We start from the raw sequence: 20,012 nt of genomic DNA, 5'->3' as shown, positions 1-20,012 counted from the left end.
CGGGGTAGCCAGCAGTGCGCTGAGGGGATCAGGCAAAACGCCAAAGAGGTGGTTATCCAAGCAAATGGATTGGTTGTTAACGTGCATCACCCTCGGAGTTTAGCAGCCCCGGGAGTTCTGTGGTAGGAAGTTCCCGGAGCCCTGTGAGGGCTGAGGCGGGTCCATTCTCCAGGGAGCATCGTCGCGGCCCGCTTTTGCGGCGGAGCCCGGGTAAGGAACAGAGCGCCGGTCCCTGGCCGGGCGCGAGCTGGGGGCGGTGCCGGGGCGGCGGGGGCGGGGAGGGCGCGCGCCGAGGCGGCTGCGGCAGTTGCGCCCTAGGATTGCTGCCGTGCGGTGGGGCCGGTGAGTGCGGCGGCACCCGCGGCAGGCGGGAGGGGTCTTGGAGCGGGCGGGCGGCGAGCGAGGAGGCTGAGGAGGATGCACGGCCGAGCGCGCGACCCTGAGGTCCCCGCCGCCCGCCCGGGCGTCTCTTTCCTCAGGGCCCTGTACTCCGGCTCCGATCTGCCCGCGCGCCGGCGGCCTCAGCGCCCCGGGGTGGCGCATGCCCCTGGCCCGGGCGCCCCCGAACCGCCGCAGCCCCTTCCCCTCGCGGCGGCGACGCCCCCGGCCCACGTCACGCTCGCGCCATTGTTTCCCAGCGTCCGCTCGCTGGGACCCCGCCTTTCTCGCAGAGTGGGCGGGCGGGCTGGCGGGCGGGCGACGCGCTCAGTTCCTTTGGTCTCTCTCGGCAGGCATCCTGGCCTCAGTTCTCGTGAGACGGGAGCCCTCATGGGCTGCGAGCCTGGCAGGGTTTGGATCTGCCCGGGGAATGGCCCACGAGCCAGTTTTGTGGTGCGCGGTACTTCCTGGAAAGCTCACATCAATTGCAAGTCTCCACTAAAGACGTTTGGAGGCGGTTTGTCCCTCGCCTTTTTTTTTTTCTCCCTCTGGGGCCCCAGAAGCCCAGCAGGGTGAGATGCAGAAGTGGGGCCTGTTACAGGAACAGCATTTTGAGCGGTTGGCTTCGCCCGGCCGCAGCCTTTAAAAGCAGTAGATGAAGGTTGGTGTCGGATTTGTTTCACAGTCTCGGTAGTAGAGGGCTGTGCTCTAATAGAGCACTCTGAAATGACTAGTCACTCAACACCGTTACGTGTTCTTCGACACATCTCTGCTCGTGCCCGCCCGCATATCGTTTCATAATGACCACACACTATTAATTTTTCTTAAGGGATGCAAATTTCTTTGGCAGTCATGTGAAGGGGGAGGATGTTAAACAGTGCCATTTATCGTAGATGTAGTGAGTACAGAAAGGCTTCAAGTCTTTCACGTAGCCAACTAAGTGCAGACATCAGGGCTTGGAGTGAACGTTCAACAAAGCAGCTAGTTAAAAATTGAAGGGGTTAGGGATTTAGCTCAGTGGTAGAGCGCTTGCCTAGCAAGCGCAAGGCCCTGGGTTTGGTCCCCAGCTCCGGAAAAAAAAAGAAAAAATTGAAATAAAGTCTTTGGGGGTGCCTGGCAGTGGCAGGGTGGTTATGCTGGCCTACTGATACACGGAATTGAAGCTTCCGTGCTTACTTGGAGAGCATTTCCATCACAAAATGAACCTTGAACAGGCTCTGTGCCCTGATGGCCTCGAACTTGTGATCTTTCTCTCCCAGCGTCCCTCATAGGTATTAATAGGTTCATTCTACCACGCCTGGTCTTGAAAAACTGCTTTAAGCTTCACTCTTACCAAAAAGATGAACAAAACAAAAACCAAATCAGTACTGCTGGCTGTTGCATTATTCTCAACCTGGAATTTAGAACCAGCTAATCTGTAAAATAGGATATCCTTCAAGGTTCCTTTGTATGAAAATGTACAGTCAGCCAGAAGCTTACAATGGTTAATATGAATACTCAGAGTGCCTGCTGGCCTTACTAGATGACATATATCTTCCTGAAGAAAGCCAAGTTATAGGGGAACTGTTTGAGAGGAGAGTGTCATTTCTGTGACAGGACTCAGCTGTGTGAGGATAGTGCCCCAAACACAGTATTTAGAAAAAGTTGATGTTTATGTTGCTATTGCTGCTCATTTGGGGTTTCACTTGAGACAGCATCTCGCTGTGCATCCCAGTTTACCCTAAAAGTTTTTCAGCCTTCAGAGTACTGTGACACACTTCTTGGCTTATGTGTAAACGGTGGGTCCTCAGTTTGCTGTGGTGGTTCACTGGAGAGGCGGGGCAGGTAAGTCTCTGTGTGTCTGAGCCAAGCCTGACCTAGAAAGTTCAGGACAAAACAAAACAACAAACAAAACAAAAACTGAAAATAGCCTTTTAAAAGTGTACAGGGTCTCTCCACTGGGGACTGAACTTAGGCTAGGCAAAGCAGTCTACCATTGAACTACTCTGGTCCTTTAATTTTATTTTGAGATAGAGCCTTTTTAAGCTGCTCATTTTGTGTTCCTCTTCCTGGGGCCCAGCACCCACCCATGCACTGTGTAGTTTAGGCTGGCCTCCAATTTGGGCTCCTTCTACCTCAGCTCTCCAAAGCCCTGGGATTATAGACATGCACCACGGTGCTTGCCTGGGCTTGAAACAAGGGGGCCGGAGGTGGGTGGGAGTTTACTGCTTTACTATTTCCAAAACCAACCTGCCTACCTCAGGAAGTTTAGAGGTCTGGTGGGGAGGGTGGGATGCGGACATCCTTGTGGAGACTGTGGGGAGGGGAGGAGGCATGGGATGTGGAACAGTCGGGGGTAGTGAGTGGACTGGGAGGGGAATAAAATCTGAGTGAAAAATTAAAACAACAACCCAACCCCCAACACTCCCCCACCCCACCCCCACTTAATCTTACCGAGATTTCTGTTGTAATTTTTTTATTTTCTAGCTTTTTGAGATAAGGTCTCATTTTGTAGCCCTGGCTGGTCTCAGACTAACCTGAATAAGCTCCTCATGGGCGTGGACTGCAAAGTGAGCCACCATAGGTGACCTGAAATGTAGGTTTTTACGTAGGATGATTGCTATGGACATACTGCTACTGGACTTCATCTGGTTTTCATTTTTGGATGCTTTGCAACAGGCCTTTATGCACTGTAGTAGGCAGTGCCTGGCACACATGCTCCCAGTAGATGTTTGTTGGTGTGATGTTTTTAGCTTTTGTGACAGCATCTACTAACATGAGATGCTAACTATCACAAGGCATATGTTAAGTCACAAGTGAGTAGTGAAAGCTGTGCTTCCAGCCAGGAGACAGCGTGATAAGCTCTTTACAAGATAATGTTACTTGGATTCTTTGGAACTAGAGCAGAATCAATAAAGAGACGAGCCTCCCCCCCTCCCCCCTTAAAAATAAAATTTGGGAGGGGAGGTAGATTGAAATTTTTGGGTTCAAACCCAAGGATGTTAATTTTGTTAAATGAAGTTGGTAACAAATTATTATGGAGTACTAAAATTTTGTCATTTGACCACCACATATTTTTTATGTTATATTTACTCATATTTCATGTGTTGAGTGTTTTGTCTGCATGTATGCACACAACTTGTGTGCCTGGTGTCTATCAAGATCAACAGAAGGCATTGTATTTCCTGGAACTGGAGCTACCTGGTTGTGAACCACCATGTGGGAGCTAGGAGTTGAACTCAGGTTCTCCTGAAAAGCAGCAAACATGCTTCATCACTGAGCTTTCTCTCCTGCCCCACCAAGGCTTAAGTGATTTATTTTTTTAAAGGAGGCAGGGGAAAGGGGCTTGAGATGGCGGCCTCACTAAACCTGAAACTGCTCTGGAACTCAGTAGTTCAGGCTGGCCTCCAACTTGCAGTTTTCTTGCCTCAGGCTCTTAGGGCTGGGATTGTAGGTGAGAGCCAACGTGCCCTGTTTTATATAACTTTATTGATTGAAATTTGATTTCATTCTATCGTGATTGATGGCAAAACTTTGTGGAAGATAACTAGCAATAAAACAAGAACCCAATAGCAGTAACAGAAACCCCCTAGCTAGTATCATGTAGCAAAAGTCCTTCCCCCTTTTATGCTGAACACAGAATTCGAAAGATTAAGTTGATTTGGAGACTACTGGACTGTTTATTCCACTATTTGTGTGTCTGTTGGCTGGGAACCATTAGGGATGCCAAGTGGAAGAGCTGTGTGACTGGGTCTCCTTGGAAAACCTGGCACCTGAAACTTAATAGTGTTTTTAAAAAGTGAGACCAGCCAGGGTGGAAGCAGGAAGGTCAGGGGCTTAAGGTTGCTGGTTACAAATGGAATTCAAGGCCGGCCTGAGACTCATGACACCAGTTTCAAAACACACAGACATTTCTAAATGTTAGCATGCTTTCATTTCAAATGGCCAGTGAGATAGTGAAATGTACTTCTTAAAAAAGTGTAACTTACTTAATCTGTTTTTGTTGTTGTTGTTGAGAATTTCATATTTGTATAACCTTCCTCTTCCTTTCCCCCCTCTACTCCTTCCATGCACACACCTCATTCTCAAATACAGTCTCTTATTACTGTCACATTACATGTACATACACATGTATAAATATAACCTGGTGAGTTACTTTACGGTTGCTCATGTCTGTATGTGTTTAGAGCACATGGCCATACTTGGAATTGAGCAACCTTACAGGGGGCTCATCTCCAGAGAAGACTGATTCTGACTTTCTTACACCCTTTAATTTCCTGTAGCACTTCATATAGGTGGGGCCTTGGGACATCTCCCCAGCTGATGTTGGCATGTCAGATGCTAGTGATATTTTCAGGTCTCGTTTAGGCAGCCCTTGTTGAGTGTTCATGGTGCAGCTTTCCTGTCACATAAAGGTCACTGTCTCACAGTGGACTCATGGTCCTTTGGCTCATGGAATTCTATCCTTTTTCAAAATGTTCTTGATCTGTCTGTGGAGATTGTGTTGTAGACCTATCAGGTGGGTCTGGGCACCCACAGTCTGTTGTTCTCTGCATTTTGAGCAGTCTCTGGCTTTCTGCAGTGGTGTCTGTTTGCTGGGGGAAAAAAGTGAGAGCTGCAGTTACCTGTGAGAATAAGGACAAGTGTTGAGAGTGTAGTTAGAACTTAGACCATTTAGGGAGGTGGCAGTAGTGGTAAGTTCTCCTCGAGGTTCCATGGCTTCACCAGCCCATAGCTAGTTAGCTAGGATTATGGTGCTAAGCCTGGATTCTCTGCTGTCGAGCGGGCTGCAGTCCAATTAGACAGCTGTTGGTTACCGAGGTGAGTGTCACTACTGCATCTTTAGTGATAGCTTGATGTTTGGTGGTGCTTATGCTCCACAGGCATACGTTACGGTGATTGCTCTTCTCTCTCGACAGCTTGCATTACCGGGTCCTTGGGGAGGAGACTTCCCGGTCATTTCCATCCCAATCCCTCCAAGTCCTCTGTGTGCAGTATATGCTGTCTTCAGCAGTAGGGTCTTACCTTTGATTTTTGGGAGGCTATCAAGGGCAGTGGCAATACCTTCATTATTTTTGGGGTCTCCTGGACTTGTGACCAACAACTTAAAAGGAAGTTGCTTATATCTGGTACTAGGGTTTTTGATAGTTGGCTTTTAGGGGTAAATAAATGTTTTTTAAAGTTCCTTATTTTAGTTTTCTTGAACATCTTGTATATAATGTTGTTTTGTGGTACTAGGGCCTTGTACATGCTAGGCAAGTGCTCTGTGATATGTCCCCAGCCTTTTTTCCTACTTCTAAATTTTTTATTTTGATAAGGGTTTTCATAAGTTGTCTAGCCTAACCTAGACATTGCCATGTAGCCCAGGCCAACCCTGAGCTTGGACTACCTACTTTCAGTCTCCAGAATAGCTTGGGTTACAGACTTTTGCCACCAGACCCAATTTAAAGTTTATCTGAGAGATGGCTCAGGTAAAGGCAGTAAGTATCTTTGTAAGCCTGACAACCTGAGTTTGATCCCTATGCCCCATGTGTGGAAGGAGAGCATTAACTTCCACAAGTTGTCCTCTGATGTCCATATGCATCCTGTGGCACAAGGGTGTCCCAACCCAAGATAGATAAATGTAATAAACATCTTTTTTCTTTGATCCCTTCCTTACCTTGTTCTGTTTTTCTTCAGACACTCAGGACCTCTGGAAGAGCAGTGCTTTTAATCGCTGAACCATCTTTCCAGTCCCTGTTTTGCTTCTTTAAAGTACATTTTATTTACTGTGTGTAAACACACCAAAATGCGTGCCCACACAGGAACATTTCTTTATGTACACACAGGACAGAGGACAACTCGTGGGTATTGGTTCTCCCCTTCACCATGTGGGACCTAGAAGTTGAAGTCCGGTCAGAAGGCTTGGTGATGGACATCTTTTTCTGCAAAGTAATCTGGATGGTCTGGGTTTTTTTGTTTGTTTGTTTGTTTGTTTTGAGACAGGGTTTTCGATGGTAGCCCTGGCTAGCCTGGAATTTACTATGTAACGTAACCTACCTCACACTCGAGGTGATCCTCTTGGCTGCTTGGAATTAACTAACTAGGCTGGCCTCCAATTCCGGATGATCTTCTGTCTCTAACTTCCATGTACTGGGGTTCCAGGAAGAGCCTTTATGCCACTCTCCCTTCTTTTCTTTTAAACAGTTCACCTCTTGATCCTCTACCTGGCAACTTAATTTTCTGTTACTGATTTTTGTTTTGTTTTATATTTGAGACAGGGTCTTACAGAACCCAGGTTAGCCCAGACAGTCCTGAACTCCTGTCCTCCTTCCTCTGTCTCCCAAATATAGGGATTCACACCCAGCTCTGTGACTGGTTTCTAAGGCCTCTTTAGGTTATGGTATTGTGAATAACTTGTTTCCAGTTGTTTTTCTTATGTATCAATTTTACATGTTTATTCCAACTTTTCATTTAAACATTTTAATTCTGTAGAAATTACTGCATGGTGTTGTAATGAGCTTTTTTATATTTTTCACCTGGATTTACCAGTAAACAGCATTGGCCATTTTACTTTATATTATGTTTTTTAAACTTTATTTATCTTGTGTGTATATGTGGGGGTGCATGTGTGCTACTGGGTGTGTGTGGCTATCTCTCCTTCCAACATGGAGGTTCTGGGGATAAATTCAGGTTGTCATGCTTGGCAGCAGATCCCTTGCCTTTACTGCCAAGCCATCTGCTTGGCTCTACATACATTGTTTTAAATTTAGAACCACTTAAAAATAAGATATAAAGGCATTTCTTATTCTTGAATATTTTGGTTTGACTATCACAAGGAGACTACCCTACACAACTACAATACTACTATGACTTTAAAAACTAGTGTGACATTGAACTACAGAGATGGTTCAGTAGTTAGTTGTACTAGTGGTTCTTCCAGAGGACCCAGGCGCAGTTCCCAGCACCTCTGTGGTAGCATACAACTATCCTTAACTGTAGTTGGAATGGATCTGATGCCCTCTTCTCATCTCTTCAGGTACTAGTTATGCCGATGGAACAGAACATCCACACACATAAAGATGTTAGAGAGGAGTGTAACATTATTACCTAATTTTCAGCTAATGCTAAAAGTGTCTTGGTGCTGGATGTATATGCAGCGCAGTAGTGGAGTGCTTGCCTGGAATGCATAAGATCCTGGATGTATATACAGCCCAGTGGTGGAGTGCTTGCCTGGAATGCATAAGATCCTGGCTTTGAGCCTCAGCAGAGAAAACTAAACAAACAACTCTCACAACTCACTTGTCCTAGTCATGGCCTTGATGGTTAATTCTCATTTCTAGTACTGGTTAGGAACTTTTTGGCGTGGGGATGGGGGTGGTCTGCTTTTCGTTTTCTGATTTGAATCAAGGCCCCACTGTATTATTTCCCAGGCTGACAGCTGTGTTCTGTCTTTGCTTCTTCAGGTTGCTTAGGACTGTGGGTGATGTCACTGTTATGGCTACCAGTCCAGGACTTAGTCATTAGTTGCTTTTAGTACACTTTGGGTTTGTGTGTGTGCGTGTGCATGAACGTATGCTGGGATTGAACCTAAGGCTTTAGACTCTACTGAGGGCCCCTCCCACCCCCATATTTCCTTTTTTTTTTTTTAAACTTTTATTCATTTATTATATATAAGTACATTGTAGCTGTCTTCAGATACACCAGAAGAGGGCATTGGATCTCTTTACAGATGGTTGTGAGCCACCATGTGGTTGCTGGGAATTGAACTCAGGACCTCTGGAAGAGTAGTGGGGTGCTCTTAGCCGCTGAGCCATCTCTCCAGCCCCCCATGTTTACTTTTTTTCTTCTTCTTCTTCTTCTTCTTCTTCTTCTTCTTCTTCTTCTTCTTCTTCTTCTTCTTCTTCTTCTTTCTTCTTCTTCTTCTTTCTTCTTCTTCTTCTTTCTTCTTCTTCTTCTTTCTTCTTCTTCTTCTTTTTTTTCGGAGCTGGGGACCGAACTCAGGGCCTTGTGCTTGCTAGGCAAGCGCTCTACCACTGAGCTAAATCCCCAACCCCTACTTTTAAGATATAACTCTGTAAACTTTTTGCTTGTTTTCTTGAAGTTGATATATTTTGAGTATAGCTTCATTTTGTTTAATTTTCAGTTTGGACTTGTTCAATAATTTCCTTATTTTAGATTAAATGTATGTATTTGGAATAAATGAAATGTTAATACAGTTATGGACTGTGGTTTTTTTTTTTTTTTTTTTTTTTTTGCTTTTTTTTTTTTTTTTTTAGTTAAGTTTTTTCTTGGTTGCCCTGGCTTTCCTTATAACTTGCACTTGTAGACCATACTGACCTCGAACTCACAGAGATCTGACTGCTGGGATTAAAGGTGTGCACTACCACCACCCAGCTATGGACTGTGTTTTCTCTACTTTTGTATTTTTGGAAAAGTTTTATAAATTATGCTTTCTGATTTGAATGTAAAGGCAATGCTCTCTTCTACTTTGTCTGTTTTAACATGATGCTGAAGAAGCATTTGTCTCATGTTCTCTTCCCACCATTGCATCTGATAGAAAACAGACTGTAAGCTAACAATGAGACAGGCAGGATGTGCAGTGTGGAATGGGAAAGTTTTGTTTTATTTTTTACTTAGCTTATTATATCAAGACAAGCTAAGCTATTCTCAGACTTTGTACATAGCTGAGGATGACCTGAAATTCTATGACAGAGTGGTGACATCACAGGCTCTACCAGCACACCTGGCATGGTGGACTGGACATGGGGTTTTTATGCATGCTAGGCAAGCACTCCATTATCTTTACACTCTCAGTCCCAGATTTACTATTATTAGTTTTTTTTTTTTTTTTTTAAATTTATTTATTTATTATGTATCCAGCATACAGCTTTCTGCCTACATGTATTCCTGCAGGCCAGAAGAGGGCACCAGACCTGATTATAGATGGTTGTGAGCCACCATGTGGTTACTGGGAATTGAACTCAGGACCTCTGGAAGAGCAGACAGTGCTCTTAACCTCTGAGCCATCTCTCCAGCCCCTATTATTAGTTTTATAGTGTTAGAGACTGAACTTCACATTTGTGTGGGAGGCCAGTGTGTGTTTTACCATTGAGTTGTGCACAACTTACTTACTTGTTATGAAAAAGTTTCATGCAACCCAGCTGGGAACTCCATTTGAAGATGACCTTGAATTACTAAACCTGTTCCCACCCTGAGTGTTGGGATTATGGTCGTGTATCACCACAGCCAGTTTATGTGGTGCTGGATTTGAGCCTAGGCCTATACTTGTTAGACAGGCACTCTAACTGACGTGTACCTCCCCCCTCCCAGTCTTATTTTTGTTTTGTGTTTGTTAATTTATAATTATTTTTGTGCATTATGAGCTTGTGGAGGTCAGAAGAGAGCTTGGGGTGTCATTTCAGAAATGCTTTCCACATCCTTTGAAACAGGTCCTTTCGTTGGCCTCTGGCCATTGGGCTCTAGGATTTAACCTCAGGGCCCATGCTCTGCTACAGAGGTACTCATGGTTTGGAGACAAGCACTGTACCGACTGAGCCTTCTTATCTTACTGCCTCTGGTTTACTTTTCAAGTAGATTTTATGAATGAATTCTTGAAATAGTTCTGTCTATGGGTAGAAGAATAAATTTGATAAAATTTAATATACTTAAATTGACATGGAAAACTTTATGATGTGATGAGAACCTTTGTCACGTGATGGGAATTGTAAAGTTTTGGCATGAAAGTAGAAATTGGTTATACATTTTTCTAAGCATAAAGTGCTTTGTGAAGAGGCTGTAAGTATTAAAACATTGTTGGGCTGGAGAGATGGCTCAGCGGTTAAGAGCACCCGACTGCTCTTCAAGAGGTCATGAGTTCAATTCCCAGCAACCACATGGTGGCTCACAACCATCTGTAAAGGGATCCGATGCCCTCTTCTGGTGTATCTGAAGACAGCTACAGTGTACTCAATATATAATAAATAAATAAATCTTTAAAAAAAAAAAAAAACATTGTAGGTTCGAGCATTATAAACCAAGCACTTGCATGCCAGCCATTGGCTTTAGCACCTTCTACTTCTCCTTGTTCGAAGATGAAGTCTCATGTATTGTAGGCTGGCCTCAAACTTGTTATGAAGCTACTGTTGGCCTTGACTTCCCTACCTCCCTACCTTTACCTCTAATGTGCTGGATTACAGGCCAATAGGCCCTGCTGAGTTTGTATTTCTAGTTAGAATTTCAGAGTAGAGACAGGACAAGGCTGTTGCTTCAAACAGAAAAACAGGTTGTCAAGGCAACAGGAACTGCATCTCTAACTTGACAGAATCTTCTCAGCTTTGTCATCTTCCACCAGAGAACAAGGGACTTTGTTCTAAAGCCTGATGTTGAGAGGTTAGCAAAATATTACGACATTTATCAAGCCAGGATTTGAACACATTTGTAAACCAACCAAGGGTTAGATTTTTACAGATTCACTTAGAGCATTAAAAGGAATTTGGGCAGTATTTTTGGGTCTTTAGGCTTATATAAAAAGCTTGAAATATGTAGGGTTAGCACCTTTTTCACACATTTACATGTGCGGGTGTGTGTGTGTGTTGATGGGTCTGTTAGAAACAGGGTCTTCCACATTAGCTTGGGGTATTCTAATTCACTGTGTAGACTAACATTAGCTTAGGGTATTCTAACTCACTATGTAGACTAAGGCTGGTCTTGAACTTTGACAGTCTTCCTGCCTCAGCCTCCCAAGTGCTGATATTACAGGTGTAAACTACCATGCCTGTACATGGGAGGAGTAGTACATGTATTTCTGTCTGTGTACTAAGTTTGTTGTGCATGATGACTGGGATAGGGCTGAAATTTGAATTTCATGAGGCCTATAGTTGAAAGAGAGAAAGAGAGACAGACAGACACTGAGATACTGATCAAAGGCGTTCTTGGCATTTAGAAATGTGATATGCGGGGTTGGGGATTTGGCTCAGTGGTAGAGAGCTTGCCTAGGAAGCGCAAGGCCCTGGGTTCGGTCCCCAGCTCCGAAAAAAAGAATTCAAAAAAAAAAAAAAAAAAAATGTGATATGCAAAAATATGTGTACTGTTCCCAGCCTTATCCTTTTTGAAATTTGTTGGCCATTTCTTTGGTATGTTTCTTTTCTTTTTTTTTCTTTTTTTTTTTTATCTTTTTTTTTTTTTTCGGGGCTGGGGACCGAACTCAGGGCCTTGTGGTTGCTAGGCAAGCGCTCTACCACTGAGCCAAATCCCCAACCCCCATTTCTTTGGTATGTAGATTCTTAAAACATTGTGTGTTTCTGTGTGTGTGTGTGTGTGTGTGTGTGTGTGTGTGTTGTATGTGCAGGTGAAGACAGCATCACATCCTCTAAAGTGGATGCAGGTGGTAGTGAGCTGCCTGGTGTGGGTGCTGGGACTGTACTCACTCTCCACCACTGAGCCATCTCACCAGCCTCTGTGATAACAAATATTTTGAGTGTTGGTTTTGACAATTTATTGTATAAGATGAGGCAAATGCTATAAACATCTGTGGATAAAGCAATGAGACAAATGGAAGGAAGTCAGAGGAGAGGGCTTCATATGGCATAGCAAGGTTAAATCTGGCACCAAAAAGAAAAGGGGTGGGGCAAAAAGCTGGTGCTCATGACTTAACTACAATGAAAAAATTGATTTTTCATGGTGTTGGGATTGAACCCAGGTCCATAAATGTTCCCAGCAGTTGCTTTTCTATGGAGCTGCCTCTGGTCCCCCCCCCCCCGTGAATTGTGCTGGATGAAGATTGTTAAGAGATGCACTAATCTGAATATAACAATAAGTCATCAGGAGTTGGCTTGGTGTGTCCATTTAGCAGAAATAATAGTATGTCGGTCCTCCCCTAGGGCCTGTGACCTCTGTGGTCTCATGAGGGGCTTTCAGGCAGCCATACCATTGTAAAGTTTTATGTACAGTGGGAACTACTCAACAAAACATCTGTGCCACTGAGGAATCTCAACCCTTTACATAATCTCGTATATGATCTTGAGGAATGGTGGATTTTGTGCAGCCCCCAAGTCTTCCCTCCGTGAAGGAGTGTCAGTAGGCCTGATCCCTTGATAGTCTTCAGTGGGAGAGACACTGAATCTGCAGTGATTCATGAAGGCAGTTTGTTACATCCAACCTGGAGGACACAGCTACAACTTTGCTTTCTTATGTGAATATTGCCATATTTTTAACAACTACACATTTGTTTTATTTAGAATTGGCTTACCGTCATGATATTAGCATGCTCAGAATAATAAAAGTGTAGCTCAGTTGTAGAATGCTTGCTTGGGTATGTGAGGCTCTGCCTTTGATCTCTAACAGTAGTTAAAAGCAAAACAGAACAAAATAATACAAGTGAAAACTTCAAGGAAAGTGAGATCTAAGAATAGCCTAGGAATCAAAGTACTTATGCACAGATACTTAGCTGTCCCCTCTGTCCCTGATGTTGTTCCTAATGCGGTGAGGGACACACATCTTAACAGCAGCAGTTTAAAAAAGATTTTTTAAATGGTGTATCAGTATATGGGTGCCAAAATCAAACCACTAAATTGTTGGTTTTCTTCTCTAGAATTCATCCTACAAATAAAATGATGACTTCTTGGAGTGACCGCTTACAGAACGCAGCAGATGTGCCTGCTAACATGGATAAGCATGCCCTGAAAAAGTACCGTCGAGAAGCCTATCACCGGTAAGATGAGTTCTCCTTAGAACACCTCTAGGGAGTGTACACTTCTACTCTTATTCTGAAGCTGATGGAATTAATATACAAAGGCGTTAAGTAATTTATCACAGAGCATATAGCTAGCTTCTAATTCAAATCAAATGACATTTAGGCTTCTAACTGTAGCACACCGGTACACATCCTATAGCTTCTAGTAAAAGTCCTGAAGAAAGTCTGAATTTGCTAGAAAATTGCACCTAGTTAATTGGATTAAAATGTGTTTTTACCTTTCTTCTTGCTAGTTTCACGTAGACCTTGCTGGTATTGAACTCCTGAAGGTCCTTCTGCTTCAGTTTTTCAAGTGCTATGATTATAGATGTGCACCATTACATCTAGGTTTCTTTCTTTAAAAATGAGGTCTGCTGTTCACTTAGGCTGGCCTTGAATGCACAGGCTTAGTGTTCCTTCAGTTTCAGCCTTCCAGGTAGCCAGGACAACAGGTACTACCATGGCTAGCTGACCCTGAAATTATTTTTTAAACCTTATTTATGATGATGATGTATTTGCATGTGTGTGCATGCATGCTTGTGGCCATGCCACAGTGTTCGTGTAGAAGTTAGAGGACAACTCCGTGACTTCTGTTCTCCTCTTCCATCTTTATGTGGGTTCTGCGATTCTGCGATTTAACTCAGGTTACCAGCCGTATGAGGATGAAGTACTTACCTGCTGCTTGCTATAAACTGATTAATAACTTTTAGATAGAATGTAAAACTCTGTTTATTCAACCCAAGTGTACATACTTGCAATGTCAGCACATGGGGAGTAGAGACAGGAGGGTATTGAGTTCAGGGCCAGCTTGACCTATATAAGTCATTATCTCAAAGAGATAAAAACGCAAAATACAGAATAACAGTTTCTTCACAGTATTAGTATTTATTAAAGAAGTGTTACATATTTCTGACCTTGGCGTTCTACACAGAAAAGAGTGAACGTGTAGCCTGGTTAGTAGTTGGTTTATTCTTTTTTTTTTTTTGAGCTGGGGACCGAACCTAGGGCCTTGTGCTTGCTAGGCAAGCGCCTACCACTGAGCTAAATCCCCAACCCCCTTATTCTTTTTTTTTTTTTTTTTTTTTTTTTTTTTTTTTCGGAGTTGGGGACCGAACCCCTGGCCTTGCGTTTTCTTGGCAAGCGCTCTACTACTGAGCTAAATCCCCAACCCCAGTTGGTTTATTCTTTGCTGATGATCCTTCACTAGTGGCAGGTTACTATGTAGCATTCTGGGTGTTACTCTATTTATTGTTCCTTAAGCCCTGCAAAAGCGGAACATTTTTGGTTCCTGTCAAATCCTCAAATTATAGAATGGGAATTGATGACTCTCCTTTCTTGTGGTGTGTTGATATAGAAGAAGTATAGAACAGAATTTTAAAACTTTTAAATGTTTATTTTATTATTTTGAGTGTATGTAATATGTGTGTTAAGTGGGTCACAAGACAGTGTTGAGGAGTTGATCTCCTACTGTGGTTTCCAGAGAGTGGACTCAGGCCGCTAAGCGTTTTACCTAGTCAGCCATCTCTTGGGCTTTAAAAGGGCATGCTTATCTGTATAAAGAAAACAAAGCTGAGGATAGGGCTCAGTTGGCAGAGTGCTTGCCTCGCCACACAAAGTCCTGGGTTTGATCCCTAGCATAATACAAATGAGCATAGTGGCACTTGCTTGTAACATCATTACCCTGAAGGCAAAGACGGAGGAATAAAAAGTTCAAGATCTTCCTGAACTACACCACAAGTTTAAGGTCATCTTATGCTACATGAGATCCCATCTTGAGTGAAAAAATATATAGCACAAATATTCTGTTGAATGAAGGTGTTCTGTATATTTATATCTTACTATTTGGTTAGTCTTTAGGCTCTAGAGCAATGATTTTCAACCTTTCTAATGCTGCAACCCTTTAATATAGTGACCCTCGACCATAAAATCATTCTAGGGGTTGGGGATTTAGCTCAGTGGTAGAGCGCAAGGCCCTGGGTTCGGTCCCCAGCTCCAAAAAAAAAGAAAAGAAAAAAAAATCATTCTAAAATGACTGCTGTGTAGTCAGTGTAACTGTTACGGACCTGAAACGTAAATACCGGATGGGCAGGGGATCTGATGTGCAGCCTGCAGCTCCAGAGGATAGACTTGGATGCAGCACTTTTTGGGAGGTGAAACGGTGCTTAGGTTACACAGTGAAGAGAGAGAAACACTAACATTTCTAGCAGGCAGCATCTGCTGAGCATCCTAATTGCGTGCCATAACTGAAACACATTTCTGACTCATTTAGGATGGTATTTCTTGTAATAATTTAGATGGGTTCCACACCCTACATTTTTCATAAGGTAGGAGTAACATGAAACAATGGAGGTAATAACAAAAACATCTCTCAAGGTTTACAGTTTTTTTACAGTTAAGACTCAGTATGTGTGTCACATTTGGTTATGCTCATAACCTCCCTACCTGAGACTTCTGATGGCTGGTATTGTAGGTGTGTCCAGAAGGCCTTGTTTAAGCCATTTTCACATTTCGTTTGTTGGGTTGTTGGTTTTTGTGTGATGCAGGAGTAGTGTGATGTGATCCTACATGCTAGGTAAATGCTCTGCTGGGACTTGGGCCCAGGACTCTCAATACTGAGCTTTTTCACTCCGTCCTAATAAAACACTTTTTAATTAAAAAAATGGTTTCTTGTACTCTTGCCAAGTATTTGCTTTTTAAAAAGTGTGTATCTATTTCCAAAATTGACAAAAATGATGCATATGATTTCAAACATTTTAAATAGGTATAGTGTGGAGGGCTTAAATAAGCCAGTTAGTATGCACGGAGTCTGGGGAGGCAGCCCCGTGGGTGAGGTGAAAGTTGAGCCTGGTGACACACATCTGTAACCCCAGCACTGGGCAGGTGAGTGAATACAGGAGTCTTGGCTAATCTGTGAGAGATCCTGTCTCAAAAACTATTGTGACACCACACCTGAGGAATACTATCTGAGGCTGATTCCCAGCCAGTCTATCCATGTGCACATGCCTGGGCTTGTATGTTTGTGCAGAGGAACATAGAGTTTTATGGATGTGCATGTGTGTTAACTGTTTTGTGGTGAGAATACTTAAACTCTCTCATTAAGCTAGCAGAGGCTAAAGAACAGAGCATCAGGAGTTGAGGATCAGTCTTGGCTAGGTAGTGAATTCAAGGCTAGCCTAGGCTGCATGAGATCCTGTCTGAAGTAACATCCCCCACTCTAAAAGAAAAAAAAGAGGAACAAAGATTTCTTAACCATTTTTAAGTATACAGTATTTTATCATTAACTGTTGTTACATTATAAAATACACATCTTGAGCTAATTTTCTAAACAATATTTTCTTAGTTGATGAAAAATTTGAGACATGAGACCTTGCTTCAAATATTCTCTCTTCCTTCTACTCCCAAAATTTAATTGGCCCAGCATGGTGGCACACACCTGTAATCAGGGCACTTATGGGGAAAGATTAGGAGTTCAAGGTAAGTTTTACCAAGGTCAGCCAGTATAGGCTACTTGAGACCTTCTCAAATATACAAAAATTTGAAAAACAAAAATGTATTTAAGTGACGATGTGTGACACTATTCCTGGGGAGATACCAACAAGTATCTACTGAGCCCACATAGGAAACTGACAACAGACCAAAGGAAGGCTACCACCAGAGTCCAACATAGTGAACCAGTGGGCTTTATTGGGGTTACTTACAGGAGCAGAAACGAGTCAAAGGCAGTTCTCTCCAAAAGTCCACCCAGCATGGGTGACAGGTTTTGAAAGCTGGGAATCTTGAGCTCACTGTACAGTGTATCGGCTGCTGCAGAGGTTGGAAAAGATCTGCTCAGCCTGTCTGTGGTCTAAGCCTCCCCTAGGCAGCTGGGCTGCTTTGAGATTGTTCTTGGCAGCTGAGGTTATCTGCTGCTTTCAGCTGTTCAGCCTGTCTGAACCTGTTTTTAAGCAGCTTTGCCGTTTGAGTGTGCTCTCTTGGTGGTCTGTAGTATAGGCGATTTAAGTTTATTTCCAATTAGCTTACAAATAAATGAGACTTAGACTATGGTTATTTTATTTGGCTTTGACATTTTAATTGTCAAACCCCTAATCTACTCTTCTAACTGCTGGACTGGCTAGCTTCCCAGAGGTGTACCCCAGATACTTGCTGTTTCTCCTGGCCATGTGTTCACATGGTCCATCTCCCCTCATTGCGGCTTCCTTTTCTCTCTTGTTCTTCCTCTTTCTACCCTGGTCTCTTCTCTCTCTCCAGGTCACTCCAAACCGGCCTCTCCAGAAATTGTTTGTGGCCAATTTTCTTTTTCTTTTTCTTTTTTTCAGAGCTGGGGACCGAACCCAGGGCCTTGCGCTTGCCAGGCAAGCGCTCTACCACTGAGCTAAATCCCCAACCCCTGGCCAATTTTATTTAATGAATAGTTTTAAGTCAAGGAACAAGGTTTACACAACAAAAGCTTATAAACGTAAAAAGTCACTCAAATACCTTTAAGTATAAAATTTAACATTACGATACATAGCAATAGACCAAATCTAAACAGTGGTCCTTACTGCTTATTTATTTATGTTTAGGAAAGGAAGGCCCTAGTGAGCCTGGTAAGTTTCAGGGACTTCCTGAAGTGTTGGAGTTATTTCCTCTCTGAGCCTAATTAAGCTTCCCTGCAGGATTGAATAGTTCATCTATCTTTAGAACACCCTGCACACTATCAAGCTTTCTTCCAAGATAGAAGATTGGAGGACATTTCCACAGAACAAATAAAAACCATTTAGTTTTTACTATTTTCCTTCCTTTCCTTTTCCTTCCTTCTTTTCTTCCTTTGTATGTTTGTTTATTTTGTTTTTTGAGACAGGTTTTCTCGTGTTAACAGCCCTGGCTGTCCTAAAACTCACTGTGTAGACCAGGCTGGCCTCGAACTCACAGAGATCTGCCTGCCTCTGTCTCCTAAGTGCAGGGACTAATGTTGCTCAAACCATCACCCAGCTTGTGTTTATTTTGAGCAGTGTCGTATGTATTCCAAGCTGGCTTCAAACATGGTATATAGCTGAAATAACAGCCAACTTCCTGACCCTCCTGCCTCTTATCTTGAGCACTGAAATTGCAGGTCTCTGTCTTCATGCTCAGTTTTATGCAGTGCTGGGGCTCAAACTTAGGACTTTGCCTGCTCAAAGAGTGAAACAGAATGATGGAGCAAGACACCCACCATCATCCTTTTTGAGTCTGGCCCTCTCATTGAAGCAAGCCCCAGTGATCCCTCCTGTCTCCGCCTCCCTCAGTGTGGAGGTTACAGGTGCACATTGCCGTGTTTGGCCTTTTATGTGAGTGCTAGGGATGTGAACTTAGGTCATGATGTTTGCTCAGTAAGTGTCCGTATCCAGTGAGCATCTAACCATCCCCAGGAAGTAAATGCTTTGGTTAGTTCATGCCTAGCTACTTCCTTGTCTCATCACCAAGGTTATCATTTGCTTCCTGCTGGTGTTCTGCATCTTAGCATAGAAATGAGGGTGATGCATTATTAGGAAACTGACCCGCAGGATGTGTAACTGTTGTTCTGCCTTCATTTCCTTGTTATGATTGCGGCGTTTTTGACGTGAGGATAATTGTCTGGCCAAACCCTTCATTGGAATGTTATGTTGTAATCAGAAGGTAGTCAGTACGTTTAGATGTCACAGTACCTGAAAGAAGCACATTAGACGATCATCTCTGTGTACACCTGGGAACTAGTAGTGTTCAGCTCTGATCAGAATTTATAGTCATCAGACCCACAATGGAACCGTCTGATTTTTCATCAGTTCTTCATGCTGACAGTACCTGTGATGCTGGAATCAGGTATTTGGCTTTATCATTTTGAAGCACTGATCATTAACTTTCTTTAATATAGGGAATTGGCTTTTTCTTTGTGGACATAGATAATGAATTTAGTAGGTTTTATTGTATTGAAATTTGATAATTGAGCTTCTGAATTTGTAGTTAAGCAGTCCTTTGCATTACTTTAAAAAACATGGCGGCGCAGTATAATGGCTTGCACCTATAATCTGAGCATTCAGGAGTCTGAGGCAGAAATAACTGCCAGTAGTTTGAGACTAGTCTTTGCTACATTGTGAATTCTAGGCCAGCATAGCTTCCAGAAATGAGAGTTTATCTCAAAAGAAAAATGTGCAATTTCTTTGTCTTTAAAATATATAGAAACATCTACATATTTATCTGAAATTATAATAATTAATATTATTTTGGAAATAAGATCTCACTCTATAACTCTGGTTGTCCTAGAGAGTGCTGTGTACACCTGGCCTCAAACTCAATGAGATTCACCCGCTCTGCTTCCCAGGTGCTGGGATTAAAGGCTGTACCATGTCTGGCCTTGAAATTTCCTTCCCTCTCTCCCTCCCTTTTTCCCTCCCTCTCTGCCTGCCTGCTTGATCGATATCTCTCTCTCTCTCTCTCTCTCTCTCTCTCTCTCTCCTAAACCCACCCTCTCTTTTGGAGTTTTGAGACAGGTTTTCTCTGTGTGGCCCTGGCTGTCCTAGAACTCAATCTGTAGACCAGGTTGGCCTCAAACTCAAAGAGATCCACCTGCTTCTGCCTCCTCAGTGTTAGGACTAAAGAAGTGAACTACAACTGCCCAGCTGAAGTTTTCGTTTAAGATTTATTTTATCCCCCACCCTGATTTGTGTGTGAGTGAGTGTGAGAGTGTGTGTGTGAGAGAGAGCGTGTGTGTGTGTGTGTGTGTGTGTGTGTGTGTGTGTGTGTGTGTGTGTGTGTGCGTGCGCGCGCGCGCGCCCCCTCAGAGGTCAGAGATATCAGATCCTCCTGGAGCCGGAAATACAGGTGTTTGTGAACTGCTTATCTACACAGGTTTTGGGAATCAAAACTTGGGTCCGCTGCAAGAGAGATTTGTACTCTTAACCACTGAGCTCATTTTCCCATGCCCTGAAATTATCACTTAAATTGAATT

The 20,012-nt window shown here is 43.2% G+C and overlaps 1 protein-coding gene across 3 annotated transcripts in view; it reads left to right on the top strand.

Moving 5' to 3' along the window:
- Nt5c2 (5'-nucleotidase, cytosolic II) overlaps positions 1–20,012 on the top strand; it is a 179,613-nt gene that overhangs the window by 105,493 nt on the left and 54,108 nt on the right. Inside the window, exons 1-2 of one of the 3 annotated variants that reach the window (XM_032892142.1) lie at positions 267–342; positions 12,929–13,048. In XM_032892142.1, coding sequence (XP_032748033.1) covers positions 12,948–13,048 — 101 coding nt within the window. In that variant the 5' untranslated portion in view covers positions 267–342; positions 12,929–12,947. Of the gene's footprint in view, positions 1–266; positions 343–923; positions 1,040–12,928; positions 13,049–20,012 lie in introns of those variants that run through there. The other 2 variants (XM_032892143.1, XM_032892141.1) reach the window with 2 other exon arrangements.

The sequence above is a fragment of the Rattus rattus genome, chromosome 2, assembly GCF_011064425.1.
Source record: "Rattus rattus isolate New Zealand chromosome 2, Rrattus_CSIRO_v1, whole genome shotgun sequence".
Taxonomy (NCBI): domain Eukaryota; kingdom Metazoa; phylum Chordata; class Mammalia; order Rodentia; family Muridae; genus Rattus; species Rattus rattus.
This window is presented reverse-complemented; position numbering and strand designations above follow the sequence as displayed.